The sequence below is a fragment of the Mesoplodon mirus genome (assembly GCF_964341445.2).
Source record: "Mesoplodon mirus genome assembly, chromosome: 1".
In the NCBI taxonomy this organism is placed as follows: Eukaryota; Metazoa; Chordata; class Mammalia; order Artiodactyla; family Ziphiidae; genus Mesoplodon; species Mesoplodon mirus.
The window spans coordinates 10,644,090-10,658,677 of NC_138976.1; the positions used below are offsets into that span (position 1 = coordinate 10,644,090).

At 38.4% G+C, this 14,588-nt stretch overlaps 1 protein-coding gene and 1 pseudogene across 4 annotated transcripts in view; both read left to right on the forward strand.

Annotated features, from left to right (window-relative positions):
• The window catches only part of NR6A1 (nuclear receptor subfamily 6 group A member 1), a 208,241-nt gene that overhangs the window by 16,959 nt on the left and 176,694 nt on the right, over window positions 1-14,588 (forward strand). For all 3 annotated transcript variants that reach the window (XM_082617754.1, XM_082617755.1, XM_082617756.1), the window contains exon 2: window positions 12,468-12,509. In XM_082617754.1, the coding sequence (XP_082473880.1) occupies window positions 12,468-12,509 (42 nt within the window). The remainder of the gene's footprint in view (window positions 1-12,467; window positions 12,510-14,588) is intronic.
• On the forward strand, window positions 473-2,428 carry LOC309801599 (large ribosomal subunit protein eL6-like; annotated as a pseudogene). The gene is made up of 2 exons: window positions 473-1,328; window positions 1,579-2,428. The product of its transcript is annotated as a large ribosomal subunit protein eL6-like (transcript).

A 14,588-nucleotide genomic window follows, 5' to 3' on the forward strand; every position in this document is an offset into this window, starting at 1 on the left:
AGGATGCACGTATTATACAAGTAGAGTATGATTTTAGTTGGGCAGGGTAGACTAGTATCTGTAGCTCTTAAACATGCCCCAGTCATTTATTTCATTGGTCTGGTGATCTGAGATCTGAATGGTTGACCCAGAGGTCAGTTTTCACATGAATGCTGTAGCTTCATCAAGAAGCCAACATCTCAATAATAGCACTGAGTGATGACTTAATAAAAGGTCCTATTCTCTGTGTGTGCACAGAGTGGAACAGTTTCCCTAGAGCTGCTGCAAAGTGGTTTATGTTTTTTAATCAAGAAGTCTGTTTCACAAGTATACTTATATTTGTGGCTTGGAGGGTGAAGATCAGAATGACTTTCCCAACTATGATAATAATGGCTAACTCCATTTTCCCATCTTACAAGATGGCAGTGAAAAAGCTGAGAAGCCAGATACTAAAGAGAAAAAAATGTGAAGCCAAGAAGGCTGATGTGTAGAGAACAAATGTATGGATACCAAGGGGGAAAGGGGTGGGGTGGGAGGAATTGGGAGACTGGGATTGACACATATACATTATTGATACTATGTATAAATTAGACAACTGATGGGAACATACTGTATAGCTCAGGGAACTCTACCTAATGCACTGTGGTAACCTAAATGGGAGGGAAGTCCAAAAGGGAGGGGATATCTGTGTGTGTATGGCTGTTTCATTTTGTTGTATAGTGGAGGCTAACACAACATTGTAAAGCAACCATACTCCGATAAAAATTAAAAGAAAAAAAAAGGCTGATGCTGGTGGCAAGGTTAAAAAGGTTAAGAAGGGGAAGCCCCACTGCAGCTGAAACCCTGTCTTGGTCAGAGGAATTGGCCAGTATTCCTGATTGGTTATGTATTCCAGAAAGGCCTTGTACAAGATGAAGTATTCAGCAGCTAAATCCAAGGTTGAAAAGAAAAAGAAGGTGATGGTCCTTGCTACTGTCACAAAACCAGTTGGTGGTGACAAGAATGGTGGTACCCGAGTGGTTAACTTCGCAAAATGCCTAGGTATTATCCTACTGAAAATGTGCCTGGAAAGCTGTTAAGTCATGGCAAAAAACCCATCAGTAAGCACGTGAGAAAACTGCGTCCTGGGACCATTCTGATCTGCCTCACTGGGTGCCACGGAGGCAAGAGGGTCATCTGTCTGCAGCATCTGAGCAGTGGCATGCTACTTGTGACTGGGCCTCTGTCCCTCAATCGAGTTCTCCGCAGAGCACACCAGAAATTTGTCATTGCCACCTCTATCAAAATTGATATCAGTGGTGTGAAAAATCCTAGAACATCTCACTGATGCTTACTTCAAGAAGAAGAAGCTGGGCTTCCCTGGTGGCGCAGTGGTTGAGAGTCCGCCTGCCGATGCAGGGGACACGGGTTCGTGCCCCGATCCCGGAAGATCCCACATGCCGCGGAGCGGCTGGGCCCGCGAGCCATGGCCACGGAGCCTGTGTGTCCGGAGCCTGTGCTCCGCAACGGGAGAGGCCACAGCAGTGAGAGGCCCGCGTACAGCAAAAAAAAAAAAAAAAAAAAAAAAAAAAAAAAAAAAAAAAAAAAAAGAAGAAGAAGCTGCGTAAGTCCAAGCACCAGGAAGGTGAGATCTTCGACTCAGAGAGAAATATGAGATTACAGAGCAGCACAAGGTTGATCAGAAAGCTGTGGACTCACAAATTCTATGAAGAATCAAAGCTGTTCCTCAGCTCCAGGGCTACCTCCACTCTTACAAATGGAATTTATCCTCACAAAATAGTGTTCTAAACTTCTTACAAAGAACCTAATTGAATAACTGGTCCATCTAAAAAAAAAAAAAAAAAGGCTAACTTTTACTAAACATGTACTATGCACCAGGTACTCCCTTGAGTGCTTTAAATTTTTTTTCATTTCTTTTAATCCTCTCCGCAGCCCTGTGACATGTACGTACTATTATTGTTGCCATTTTTAGATTGGAAAAATGCCAAAGCCTTTAGGACCATGATTATTGTTTAAATCAGAGAGATATTACAGATGTTACCCCCTTTACATAATTTCTCCCTTCTGTAAAATGGGGGCTAGAGTGGGATGGAAGAGATTAGGGAGATTAGGGAGGATTATAAGGTTTCTTCCAGTTAAAAAAAAAAAATCTAAGAATCTTGGCAACCTCTTAAGGGTTCCTCAAGTGTTAACGTTATATCCTCTGTATCCCCTAGTATACACAACTGCCAACTTATGAAAAATTCGTAGACTTTAGAGCTGAAAAAATACTAAGAAAATTGGCCAGACTTTCTCCTTTTACTGAAGAGAAAATGGAGCACAGAGGGAGTAGATCCCTTAGCATCACACAAATGGCTTATTAGTACCAGAGTAAGGCTAGTGTTCAGGTGTCTTGCCTCCCTAGTGTATCACTTTATTGATTTCTTAACATTAGGAAATTGCTTTAACATCAGAGTTGGTATAGACGTTTTTATCTCTGTATAAAGAGTTAAGAGTTTGGAAGTAGGAATTGATGTTTTACCCTTTCCAAACTTCATGATGAGTCAAGGAAAAGAAGGTTCTAAAAAGTAGCTTTTTAAATGTTGGACTTGCTTATTTCTATGTTTTTTTTTTTTTTTTGGCGGTGCCACGTGGCCCGTGGGATCTCAGTTCCCCGACCAGGGATCAGACCCGGGCCCTCGGCAGTGAAAGCTCGGAGTCTTAACCACTGGACTGCCAGGGGATTCCCTATTTCTATGATTTAAGGCCTTCTATGCCTTGCTAAACATGTTGAAAATGGGGAGCCAGCCAACAGGCACATGAGAAGATGCTCAACATCGCTAATCATCAGGGAAATGCAAATCAAAACTACAATGAAGCATCATCTCACACCTGTCAGGATGGCTGTCATCAAAAAGAACACAAATAACAAATGTTGGTGAGGATGTGGAGAAAAGGGTACCTTTGTACCCTATTGGTGGGAGTGTAAACTGGTGTAGCCACTGTGGAAAACAGTATGGAGGTTTCTCAAAAAACTAAAAATAGAACTACCATATGACCCAGCAGTTCGACTCCTGGCTATATATCCAAAAAAACCAGAAACAATAATTCGAAAATATACATACACCCCAATGTTCATGGCAGCATTATTTACAATTGCCAAGATATGGAAGTGACCTAAGTTTCTGTCAACAGATGAATGGATAAAGATGATGTGGTAATATACATACAATGGAATACTACTCAGCCGTTAGAAAGAATGAAATTCTGCTGTTTGCAGCAACATGGATGGACCTGGAGGTTATTATGCTAATTGAAATAAGTCAGACAGAGGAAGACAAATACAAAGTGTTGTATGATATCACTTACATGTGGAATCTAAAAAAATAGAACAAACTAGTGAATATAACAAAGAAGCAGACTCACAGATATAGAGAACAAACTAGTGGTTACCAGTGGGGAGAGGAATTGTAAGAATCTAGGGGTAGCCAGCTTTATTCATCTTTGTATCCCTTTTAACTTACCATAGTGCCCTATATTGAAAATGCTAGGTAAATATTTATTGAGTTTAATTTTAGAACGTAGGAAAGTGTAGCATATAAGAAGCAGCAGGAGTTTTTCACCCTTACTCCTGTTTGTGGAGTGTCTTTTGCATTTATGTGGTGCTATAAACATATGTTGGTTTTTGCTCTTCTATCTTGACTCCAGTTCGAATAGTTCAAAAAAATTCTTTTGGGGTTATTTCATAGATTGATTAACTAGCAACTAGCTTTGCTTCATATTTGAAAGATTCTGGAGTGGAAGTTTAAAGATGTATCTTTTTGTTGCCACACAATGGATTTCTGAAGCTGAGACATGAGAGATGGCACTGAGCTTTAGCATTAATGGTTAACTAGTGTGTCAGAAAGATTAGTGCCCAGAATTATGTTTCTAATAAGAAGTAATTTAAAAGTCACTTAGAGAATGTCTGGGAGGTTTTTTTTTTTTCCTTCAGTTGAACTGGTCAATTTTAGAGAGTTAAGGCGAATCATTTTGTTCTTAGGCTTTTTCTTTTTTATTGAAGTAAAGTTGATTTACAATGTTGTATTAATTACTGCTGTACAACAAAGTGATTCAGTTATATATATATATACATTCTTTTTAAAAATATTTTTCATTGTTCTTAGGATTTTTAAAATGTGCATGTTTCTGTTTATAAAAACAATATATTTTCAATCAGAAAAGTAGAATGGAGAAAAAAAAAATCCTCAACAGATGGTTCTGAAATGACCTCGAAAGCTCTGTGACCATGGTCAAACAAACTCCTTTGTCTGTAAGACTCTTCTTCAGTTAGTCTTTGAAATGACAATGAGCAAAAAAAAAATCTCCTTCACTCTCCCTGCTCCTGCTGGGAGTAACATATATTTTTCCAAAAGAACCTAGTTCTTGTTTAATTACAGTATTGCATTCATTCATTCATGTAAAGTTTTATACTTTGGTTTGATCTGGTTAGTGAAGTTACTCTAGCTGCTTCTGATTATCTTGGATTATTCAAGAGGAGGTTTATAATGGACTCATCTAAGGTGTAGTGTTTTTTTCTTGGACTCTGAAGCCCTGCTTTTGTGGGAATGTCAGGGTTTGTTTTTTGAAATAACGTCAAGTTCCCATCTAGCTGTTGAAAAGCATGTACCTTGCAAAGGTGGGGTTTTATTAGCCCAGCTGCTCTGAATAGAAGTTCTCTTGTTTTGACTTTTGTGACTCTTTCCATGTAACAGAATACAATAATCTGTTTAAACCTATAAGATGGAGGAAGGAAGAATTCGTGTAAAGCATCACGCCAATGCCAGGCCTATAGTAAAGATTCAATAAATGGCAGCTGAGAGATTATTTTATACACTTTATTGTATGTGTGCATTTTGAAATTTCTTTAACCTCCAAGCTGAATAGAGAATTATCAACAATCTCTTTTGTTACTACAGAGATCCAGGAATTGTAAATGAAAAGTGTCAGAGGCTCATCAGTACATGCAGTTTTCTGAGAAATGCCTGTACTATATTTCCATAGAAACACTAATGACCTCTGACTCATCAAACCGAATTGCCTTCCTAAACTGTTTTCACCTTCTGATTCTCTAGCCACAGCCTTGAAGCTTTGTACTGCTTTTATTTTTTAAAATATCTTAAAATCAAAATGTCATAATCTTGAGCTGGCTTTTCTGCCTTCAGTATGGTTTCAAGGCTGCCGTTACAAAGCTAGAAGGCTGAAAAACTGTATGAAAGGTGATGTAGGTTGATCAGATGGAACTTATTAATGTTTCCATAGAAATGTAGACACTTCTTGTAAGCAGCATTTAAGCTGAGCAAATATGTGGGCACAATAGGTTATATAATTGAGAATCCTTGGCTTCTCCTCCCCCCACTCTTTTTTTCTGCCCCTAAGACTTCATGTTAAAAAAAATGACATTAGGGAAAGGGCTTTGTTTTTGTTGCAGTTTTTAAAATGTGACCTTGACATTTGTAGGTGGAGAAAGGGAAATATGACTTGAAGTTCTGCCAGCCAGCTTTTGCTGTGCAGACTTGTGGTGCTGTCTCTGTATTCAAAAGCATTTTCTGTTATTCCTGAAGTATAGTTTATCAGGTTGCCTGTGAGAAACAAAAGCTACTGGCGCAAGTGGCATCCCACTCACTGGATAGAAAGGAAAGAGGCAGATGTGAATTTAATGCTCAGCCAATCTAAAGAAAAGTGTTTCTGTATTTGCTTGGGTCTGTGGCTAAACTGTAGTCTGCAAACTGGACTGTAAGGCAGGCCACGGTTTGGCTAGCTAATGTTTGTTACCAAAAAAAAAAAAAAAAGACTACATTCCTTTTCAGCCGCTACCTAAGCCATTCTTTGTACCAAAAGCAATATAGGAGATGGAGTTGGGAGGGGCCCTGAAAAATGGGAAGAGTTCCTAGAATTTCAGGAGCTGTGGATGGTTTGCCATGTGTATCTTGGCTACCCTCTCAGAGAGCTTTCCTCCCATCCCTTTAACCCTTATGCTTTTAGTTACCTGGTTGAAATTTTAGAACCACTATATTGAAGTTAGTCAGAGTTGGGCTGGTATTGACACACTTCCTAGGTGTATCCATGTATTTCCTTTCCTCAGTGACTGTTGCCTATAGAGTAAAAGCCAAAAACTCCCCGTGTATGGCAGTTAAAACCCTTTATGATATGGCCCTGGCTGGGGCTCCAGTCAAATCACGTTACCAGGTAACACTGTTCACTTTCTCTGTTCATGCCTTTTACATGTGGCTTCCTCTGCATATGTTTCTCAAATAGCCCTGTTTGTCTGGTGAATGCTTATCCCTTGCACTTGCCCCTGGCCCCATTGTTGCTGCTCTGTTCTCACTAATATTGATAGCGGCTCAGAAGCGCTTTCCACTGCCCTAAGTGTATCATTTCATTGAATCCTCACAACAATCTACAGATGAGGAAATTGGCTCAGATAGGTGAAGTTACTTCCTAAATTAACACAGTAGTAAGTGATGGTGCCAGGACTCAAACCTATTCTGATAGCAAAATATATGCTCTTACTACTCTGCAGTGCTTCCCAGTTTCACCTTGTCCATCTGTCCTACTCTGTCCATCATTCACTCCCTACCATTAATTTTTTTAATGTTATCTATTTCACTATCTTTCTTTTTTTTTTTTTTTTTTTTTGGCCGCACCTCACGGCATGTGGGATCTTAGTTCCCCAACCAGGTATTGAACCTGTGCCCCTTGCAGTGGAAGCATGGAGTCCTAACCACTGGACCACCAGGGAAATTCCTTAACTATCTTTATTTCATTTGGCTTTAATCTTTTCTTATTGTAGTAAAATATATATAACATAAAATTTACCATTTTAACCATTTTAAGTGTACAGTTCAGTGGCATTAAGTACATTCATATTGTTGTGCTCTATAGTTAATTTTTATTCTGTACCCCTCTGGACTATTCATTCTCTGACAGTAGGGTCATTCTTACTGATACCTGTATCTTCCAGGCCTAGGAACTGCTACAGTGTGGGCAGGTACTTAATAATATTTGAGGAAGTAAGTGACTATATTTGCTAGGCTGATGGAATTACTTTCTGATAACAACTGATAAACTTATGAATTGGTTAGTAAATAACACTAGCGTAAGCATTTCCATATTTCATTTACTTTAAAGCTGCAACAGAGTCCAAAAGGTGGCATAATACATTTAGAAGAGGGAAGACTTTTTTTCTAGTCTTATGTTTTCCATTATAATAGCCACTGGCCTTATGTGGCTACTTTAATTAATCAAAATAAAATTAAGTTAAAAATTCAGTTGCTCAGTCACACTAGTCACATTCTAAGTGCTTAATAGCCACATGTGGCTAGTGGCTATCGTTTTGGATAATGAAGAGAGAGAACATTTCCATCATTGTAGGAATTTCAATTGGACATTGTTGGTCTAGACTTCGAAAGCAGAGAATACTGAAACTGTTATTTTCTTTTAGAACTTGATATTTTGGCAAGAACTTCATTGTGGTAGCATGTGGTTTAGTACCATTGCTTTTTTTTTTTTTTTTTTTTTTGCGGTACGTGGGCCTCTCACTGCTGTGGCCTCTCCCGTTGCAGAGCACAGGCTCCGGATGCACAGGCTCAGCGGCCATGGCTCACGGGCCCAGCGGCTCCGCGGCATGTGGGATCTTCCCGGACCGGGGCACGAACCTGTGTCCCCCTGCATCGGCAGACGGATTCTCAACCACTGCACCACCAGGGAAGCCCTAGTACCATTGCTTTTTGGAGAAAGAAGTAGTTCCTCAACATTTACTGAGCAACCTTTCCTGGGATACTGGGATGTGCCTCAACCTTGAAGCTGGAGATAGTTAGGGCTGAGACCAGATCTGACTGAAAGAACGACACAGAGTTTCATTGGGAACCTAATCATGATCAGGGGCAGAAAGCAGATGGGAAACTGACACAGATGACCAGAGCTGTTGGTCCAGAAAGTACCAGTGAATGACCCTTGTGTATCAGTACAAATCCTGGGTAAAGATTTTTAGCTTTTTTCTTAGGGAGTATGGAAAACAAAATTCTCTAAAACCTGAATTCACAGTCAGTAGCCCTGATGGTGATTTGGTGTGGGAAGCAGAGGGAATTGGGATCACAGAGTAGGGAACCTAATAAGGCAGAATAATTTCAAAATCCTTCTAGATCCCTGACTTCCTTCTGGAAGCTCTGCTTCACTTCATATCTCACATTTTAAAGTACATGAAACTTGAATTGCAGTTGACTAGGTAAAATAATGTTATATCTCATATTTAATTAAAACATTTAAACTAATGTTAATATGTGATTTCTGTTTTGGCGAAAGATGAGATGTTTGATTAAAATTATAGAATTTTGCCCTTTAAGGGCCTCACCTTAATTTTGCCTTGTGGGCTTCAAAGTGGATTGGCAGAATCCTGCCCAGGATCCAAGTCTCTATTGCACCATGCTGCCTTCCTGCAGTCAAATTGAATGAAATTAAAACATTCCTAGAGTAATCTTTAACTTGCTTTTGTAAAAAACACATTATAGATTACAATTAGCTAGTGTTTTAGACTTGAATTTGTTAAGTGGCATTACCCATAAGCTTTTATTTGTTCACATTTGGAAAAAAATTGGATACTCAAAGTTTTTTTAAGATCCTATTGTGGTAAATGTATAACTTCATAGCCAAAAATAGTAAATAAAGAAAAAAATCAATATTTTCAAAATCTCTTACTGTAGCCAATCACAGATTAAGGAGTCACTGATCTTTTTGTTTTTGCCAAATTCTTTCCTATTGGAGAAAAGCTTGTCAACTGGATCTTCCTTTGTATTAAAGAAAATTCCTAGACTGAGAGCCATTTATTGATCTCTTGCCATAAAGTAGGTTATTTATATATATTCACCAAATCTCACAACAGTTGAACAAGATGGTTATTTTTATCCCCATTTCAGGAAGTAGCTATAGGGTAGTTAATTAAACAAAAATAGTGGCAGATATGGGATTTGAATTCAACTCTTAACTCAGACCCATGTCCTTTTCACTATACATCTGTCTTTTAAGTTAAACCGTGGTAACAGAATATATATAAGCTTTGCACTAAATTTCAAATTGCTTATGAGCATGCTGATTTAGTGGTATATCTATCATTTTAGGAACCAATGTGTGTCTCTTGTCTCTCCCTTTTTAAAGCAATTTAAGTCACCAGCCAAAGACTCTGGGTTTCTCAGAACATTTCCTAATCTGTTTAATGTGTTGTATTTTGTGAGGCAGAAGGTTTTGGGGTTATATTTGTGTATTTATGTGCCTTAGGAGTCTGCTTTTTACCGAACAGTTCTGATATCCTTTGCCTCTGTGTTGAAATGAATTGAACACACATTGGGGTTATTTCTAGCAGTGGTTTGGATTCTTCTAGCTAGGAATCATTTTTTTTTTTTTTTGCGGTACGCGGGCTTCTCACTGTTGTGGCCTCTCCCGTTGCGGAGCACAGGCTCTGGACGCGCAGGCTCAGCGGCCATGGCTCACAGGCCCAGCCGCTCCGCGGCATGTGGGATCTTCCCGGACCGGGGCACGAACCCATGTCCCCTGCATCGGCAGGCGGACTCTCAACCACTGCGCCACCAGGGAATCATTTTGCTAGCTAGATCTGGTTGCTGAGAATCTGGGTGAGACTGTTTGAGAAGGTAGCCTGATCTAGCTATTCCATTGACTTGTCAGGAGGTAGGATTAACATTGTTCTCCATATCTCCTCAGGCCTCCTGCATTAGTGATTATCTGTAAAGCCAGAGACAACATTATTAGCCAGTGGTCTCAGGGCTGGATGGAGGGACTGTAGACATAGTTACTGAATTCCATAATCAGGGATCTTTGTGACCACTGGAGGAATTTGTTTTAAGGCAAATATAAAGAGTTCTTCTTTCCTCAGGGGGTAGTGTACTACATCTGGAATTATTGCATCAAGCAATTTATAGGCTCAAAATATAGAAAAAGGTTCAAGAATCACAGCAAGTAACTAAACTACATTGGTGATGTTAGGGGGTTCCATTCCAGGTCTTTGAGAATGGTGTCATGAATGAGTCAATAGTTAACCCTCCTATAATCTCTTCTTTGGTACCACAGATACAGCACTAGATTGGATGGACCCTTGGGGTTAGTTAGTTAGTCGTAGCTCACATATGTTGTGCTTTGACTTTGTCAAGTACTGTGTAAGGTCTTTACATTCACTATCTCATTTAATCCTTTTAACAGACCTATAAGGTAAGTGCTGTTGTTAATCCCAGTTGATAGCAGGGTTAAGGTCAATTCTGCTTGGGTCATATCAACTGAAAGTGTAAAAGGGATACGTCTCCAAAGTAAAATCAGAATGCCATTAACCAGAAGGGGGGAGTGGTTGCTAGGCAGATAAAAGCAATAGATGTCCACTTTAACTATTTTTCATAGTATTTCTTTTTTTTAGTCACCCTCTCTTTATTTGTGTTTGATCTAGTTACTTTGAGTTCCGAATGTTGTTTTAAGAAAATGTGTTAGGCTTTGTCTTTTCTTGAGACTTCTAGTACAGCTTTTTCATTTAATGTCCAGAATCTGAGGTCCAGAATAGAGAGTGACTTGCCTAAGGTCATATGACTGAACTCAAAGTGGCTTGAACTATAACTTGCCCATTATACTATTCTGCCTTCCCATGTTTTGTCCTATTTTTGAGTCAATTTATGTTAAGTGAGTGCTTATTCTCAGTTTCATTTCTGGCAGCATGTTCAGTATTGGACCCATGTGTAATGAGTGATTTCCTCATTGCCTGGCATCTCTCCACAGCTTTTCTGATCCCCATGTGTTTAGGTAGAGACGGTTTAAAGTTGCTCTGAGGTGAGCCTTTTTTAGGCATCTCATCCACTTTAGCAGCTTCCAAACTCTGGTTTTCCAGATCAGATTTCCTCATTCAGACATTCCACACACTTTTCAGGCTAGACCTAGATTTTCTGATCCTGTGACTTCCTTACCCTAGACTGTGATCTAGAGGCAGGGTTGTGTTTTCTGTTTAGTTCATCCTGCATTTGAGCACCTTACTTAATGTATCGACAACTGTTTCGGGCGTAGAAGCAGCTCTGCAAATGGATATGGCACTGTCCCTACCCTTGAAGAGCTCACTGTCTAGTGGAGGAGGCAGTTATTTAAGTTGTGAATGCAGGAGAGGCCTCTTCTGTTTTCCACGTTTCATACTTGTCATATTTGAGCTGGGTCTTGAAGGATGATGAATAGTTCTTTACCAAGAAGGACTGTGGCTTGTTTGGTGAATGCCCAGGATTGCAAGGACTTTAAAAGTGGTGTTTAAACAGTCTACTTGCTGTTTGAATCCTTCTTCTCCACACGACGCTCAGTTGCTCTTTTGGCTTCTGGTTGCCTGGCTCTGATGACAGAAAATGTTCTTATATCCCTCTAGTCCTAGTTTTGCTCCATTATTTTTGAATTTACCATTGAGATACTACAGTTGATATTTATTGAACATCTGCTTTGTACTAGGCTTGTGAGACATAATGGGTATACAGCTGTGAACAAGACAGGCCAGGTCCCTTCCCCTGGGGTGGTGGAACACTGTTAGTGGAACAGTCTAATAGTGGCATCAGACATTGAGCCAATAATTCCTTGCTGATGAGTGCACAAAGCATTATAGATAATTATAACAGGGGGCTTTGACCTTGTGTATGAGACAAGGATAAGAGAGGCAAGAAAAAGCTTTTCTGAGAATGAGTAGAAGGCAAACTGGAGAGAGTAAGCAGTCATTCCAGGAAAATAGAACTTTCATCACCTATGTATAGAACACCTACTGGGTGTTTGTCACTCACTGTGCTTGATTTTTCTCTTCAGTGTGATAGTTACACACCAATCAGAAAGATGTAGCTCAGATTTTTTGGGCCTGAAATGTGCTCTGAGAGGTATTTATTCCAACTTGAATGGCATATTTATTAATGGAAGAATTGCTCCCATTTGTGTGTATAGGTAAAATACTTAAGCAACTGTGAAAATTTTAAGTAAAATTTTCCTGTTGGATATTTTATAAGTTCATATTTTGTATATTTTGCTTTCTTTTGGAAAATAATTCATTGATAACATAGTAGAACATGATGAGTATTAAGTACATTGTAATTTTATTACGAACTTTTTACAGCTAACTTTGGCATGCTTACTCATAATTACTTGTGTTGTTGTTTATTGAACTCCTCTGTGCCAGGGACTGTGCTAAATAAGCATTTTATATCAGTGTCCCACTTAATCCTCATTACTACTCCATGATAAGTGCTGTTACTATCTCCATTTTTTTATATAAAGATGATGAAATGGAGGCTCAAAGAAGGATGTACAGTAGCTAAATGTTATAGAGCTAGGATTCAAATCCAGATTTGACATCTGAGTCTGGATTTTTTTTCCCGCTATATGATACTTGATTTTTCATATTTGGAGGCACCTTGGAGTAATTCATGAATTGTAATCTTTTTTTCCCGTTGTTTTCTCTTTAGGTTTTTGTCAGGACGAATTGGCAGAGCTTGACCCAAGCACTAGTAAGTTCTGAATGTTCCCCAGTGTTCATGTGTAAGAAAAGTGTATGTGTGTGTACTTTGAAATGTATAACTTAACATGTCATTTATAGACCTATTGACAGATTTTATTTCACTTTAATTTATGATTATGGGGAGGGCATTCTCTCTTTTCTAGTTACGTTTTCTTTCTCTTCTCCTAATGTTATTTGGTGGCCAGAGTCTAGCCATTTAATAGAAAATTCTTTGCTGAAAATTTCTATTTAACACTAGTTTCTTGTTCTCCATCATCCCATGAAACCACCACCAACAAAAATTGTGCTTTCATTTATGCACACATACAACCATATACCCAGAACCACTTTTTAAAATGTTGACATAATTTTGATATAATTTCTTTCAAAGAAGGATTATGTAAAGGTTTAGATATTTATAGTTGATAACCTTCATACCACAGTTTAATTTCTAAAGCATCTTCAACTACATTCTTAAGTTTAAGGTATGAGAATGACCATTTCAAAGTCTAATTAAATGATGCTTTTCAGGACTATTTAAGTCTTGATCATAGATAATCATCTGTGTTTATAGTGCTCTCATAATGTGGCATACACCATTCCGGGATACGGAGAATATTCAGTGTATACATACCTTATTTTGCTATAATACCAAAAGGTCGAATGATACTTTAGATTGAGATTCCATGAGATGATTTAGTTATTTTTTCTAGTTCTTGTACTTGTTAGGGTCATGGGGCTGGTTATTGGTCACCATTCTGCTGTTGAGGTAACCGATCAAGTTCACCTTCTCACCATCCTAATATCAGCTGTGGACATTGTCATATTTTCCTCACACACCTTAATAGTATAAACATTCATGTTTGTTCAACTAACTTATTAATTGCAAGGTAAAATAAGTCTCATAATGCTTATCAAACACCAGGGAAATAGATTTGTCTTTCTACAAGTCATAAAGTTCAGAATCAGCTTTGTAGGTAATATAGGCTCAGTTTACCCCACCTTCCTACCTGACATCCCATTACCTGTGAGTGAACACACTATTTTCACTGTCTTTCTCTTAATGAATAGCCGTCATTTAGGAGGAGGAAAAGGTAAATTCTCGAGTCATGGTCCTCTCTTAGAGGCATTTTTGAACACTAGGAAGGATATTGACATGCCCTGTGATCTTTCAGATAGAACTACACGTAAAACAAGCCAGATAATTGAGAACTCAGTTTAACATTGAATGTTCTCTGCAACAGGCCCAGTTCTAGGCTCCAGGGATACACAAATAAATAAATCTATGTCCTGCCCTAATTTATTAATAGTCTATTGGAAAATACTTCCTTGTCTGGAATTATTTCAAAATACACTTTTTTAAACCTCTAATTTAGCACATAGTATCCAAATTTATTCTTTTTTTCTGCACTTAGTAACAATTGAAAATACTTGTGCCCATCTTCTAGGAAAGGCACTTGATATTCTTATGAAGATTATTATTGGATTATTGTTTTTTCTGGGCCAAGTAATTCTAACTCATTTAACATTTCTGCATAGACTCTCTAGCTAGATATTGTGCTTTATATACCTCTCCATTCCAGGAGAATGAACAGATATTGAATCATAATTTTATATATCAGTATAGAATGGGAGTTACCTAAAAAAAATCATTTTTCTTTTAAAAATCATACTTATGTGGCAATATTTTCAATAGTCCCCATGTTATTTTTGTGAAGTTAGTATTTTTGGTCTTTCTCTTTGAAGAAATACATAAAGATCTGACATTATAATAATGAATGGGAAGAAACAAAAGTTTATCATCTGGTCTGAGTCAGTCTTGGGGTTTAATTGAGCATGCTCAGTCCTACCAAGTCATAGCACACCTCAAGACTGAAATGGGCTGTACACATGTGTTGTGTAAAGTTGGTTATGGTTGTTGATACTACAAATTCCATGGCTTCTGATTGGGAAGGAATAACATCTATGTTAATATTTCACAACTTCTGCACATTAGATGGAGAATAATAGGGTTTTCTTTGTGATGCATCTTTGGAATTTAGAGGCTCCAATGTCTCCCTTACCCCCAAATTCCTGATAAGGAAGGCCT